This window comes from Mus pahari, chromosome 21 (assembly GCF_900095145.1).
Source record: "Mus pahari chromosome 21, PAHARI_EIJ_v1.1, whole genome shotgun sequence".
In the NCBI taxonomy this organism is placed as follows: Eukaryota; Metazoa; Chordata; class Mammalia; order Rodentia; family Muridae; genus Mus; species Mus pahari.
The window spans coordinates 19,698,868-19,701,052 of record NC_034610.1 but is presented as its reverse complement, the minus strand read 5'-3'; the positions used below and the strand labels follow the sequence as shown (position 1 = coordinate 19,701,052).

General features: G+C 55.1%; 1 protein-coding gene across 2 annotated transcripts in view; it reads right to left on the bottom strand.

The window, feature by feature from the left end:
• Nucleotides 1–257: 257 nt before the first annotated feature.
• The window catches only part of Hs3st6 (heparan sulfate-glucosamine 3-sulfotransferase 6), a 5,150-nt gene continuing 3,222 nt past the window's right edge, over nucleotides 258–2,185 (bottom strand). Inside the window, exon 2 of one of the 2 annotated variants that reach the window (XM_021221657.2) lies at nucleotides 258–982. In XM_021221657.2, the coding sequence (XP_021077316.1) occupies nucleotides 367–982 (616 nt within the window). In that variant the 3' untranslated portion in view covers nucleotides 258–366. The remainder of the gene's footprint in view (nucleotides 983–2,185) is intronic. The other variant, XM_029533116.1, reaches the window with a different exon arrangement.

The following is a 2,185-nucleotide window of genomic DNA, read 5'->3' as shown; positions in this document are numbered from 1 at the left end:
GCTCTACCACTCAGGAGCCTGGAGCCTGTTTTCATCCTAGACATAGGACAGCCCAGCTCAGTCTCCTAAGGCTGAAAAGAGAAGCTGTGGACGGCATCCAGGGCCACCTGTATGTCACTGGGCTCAACCTAAGCCTTCCGTGTTCACCTCTGACATACGACCAAGGACACTGACTACCTCCCAGGGGACGCCAGTGTACTGTCCGTGTCTGACAGAGGTTTCATGAGGCCACCCCTGCCCACACCTTCAAGTCGAAGTGGAAGAAGACAAAACCCAGGCTTTATTTCCTAAATACTGCAGTGACCCTGCAGACGGACATAAATTAAAGGTAATGGGCCTTCAGGGAAAGGCTGGACTGGGCCTTGATCAGTCCCAGCCAAAGTCCTGGCCAGTCATCTGGTAGAACTTGCGGTTGAATGGCCGGTAGAAAGCCTGCAGGCGCTGAACCACAGCCTCCGGCACTCGGGGATGAGGCCGGCCCTTGGATTTACCCAAGCAGCGGGGGCGCCCACTACCCTCGGCCTTTTTGAGGCAGGGGAAGCCCTTGGTAGCATTGAAGTAGAAGTGTTTGTCAGTGACAACCCGTTTGAGACCCAGAAAGTCCTGTACACGGCCCACTTCGCCAGCTGGATCACTGACCAGGCGCTCACCGCTTACAAACAGGAAGTGGGACAGAGGGAAGTAGCGGAGCCAGTTGTCCAAGTGCTGAGCATAGAGGCCAATGCGCACGGCACTCCAGGCTGTGTCCACGGGACCCAGGCCGTGGCGGAAGGCCAGGGCACGGAAGCTAGGCAAGCCTGGGGTCTTGGAGAGTGTCTGTGCATAATCAGAGATGGCCCGGGTCACGGGGTTCCGCACCACCACGATCAGCTTGGTATCTGGGGACATGCCATGGATTCGGCGGGGAGCCTCCTGTGTCACAAAGTAGCTGGGCGTCTTCTCCATGGTGATCTGCCCATCCAGGGTCCGTGGCATTAGGCCCCTGTGGAATGGCAGGAATAACTGAGTGATCCTAACATACATCTCTCTTCCAAAGCCATTTCCTTTCCCAGCTAGATCAGTCCTCCCGGGACCAGCAACCAACCCTCCCTCCTCCTCTGAGGAATGCCCAGGCCAAGGAGGCTCTCCTCCTCTCTCAGGCTCACCATCCTAAAGGGTAGGGTGCCCAGTGTGGTCCTACAGTTTACCCCAAAACCAAAGCTGCCCATCAGTACGGCTCCAGGATAAACAAAGTGACAGCCTCGAAGGGTCCCCCTCCATGGAGTCTTGGTAACACCGAACCACAGACCAACCCCTTCCAAAGCTGCTGCACCCAGCCTTGACCAGGCACCCCCGAGGCTGGCCAGCACAGTCCCTGCAGCCTCTTTACTATAATCAGTGACCATGAGGTAGGTCATCAGTTATTACTGACAAATGTAACTCCCTCCCCCCCCAAATGTAATTACACCCCCTCTTGACCTCAGTTGTCCCTCTGGGCCCAGCTAAGAGCCCGATACCCTCTTTAAAAAGTTAGTCATATGGTTCTGATCTACCTAGGACCTGTCCCAAGGTCCCTAGTGGTCCTAGGGTACCAGGAACCAGCATGTCTGAAATCATCCTCATTCTGGATAAGAGGGCTGGCCTAATCCAAATGTTCAGAGAAAATGGGCTGACAACAGCAAAGCTGGCCCAGGCCCTGAGAGGAGTCCTCGGGCTGCACTTGACAGCTTGTTAGTACACAGTGAGGTAAGGCAGGGCGGGCGGGGCAAAGGGCTCCAGAGAAAAGCTAGGAATTAGGTTAACAGAGGCACTGGGGCTTGAGAGAGACTCCCACCCAGCCCTGGCTCCCATCATCTCAGGGATGCTGTTCACCGCTTTCTGACATCCCAGGACCTACTCTGGCCAAGCTGACACACAGGCCTAAGCTCAGCTTTACCAACCTACAGACCTTCATTCTCTTCTCTCTGTTCAGGCTCCCAAGAAGGTACAAATATGGGACAGGCAAAAATGCACAGGGGCCATGCTGTGGTGCTTGGTTTGGGGTGCTGATGATGGATGGGGGTATGTGCACGCACCCCCATTAGATCAGGCAAGACTGACATCGGGCCCAGATATGGTGGTTCATGTCTATAATCTCAGGACTCTGAGGAATGAGGCAAATATGATGAAGTGGAGAGAGAGAGAGAGAGAGAGAGAGAGAGAGAGA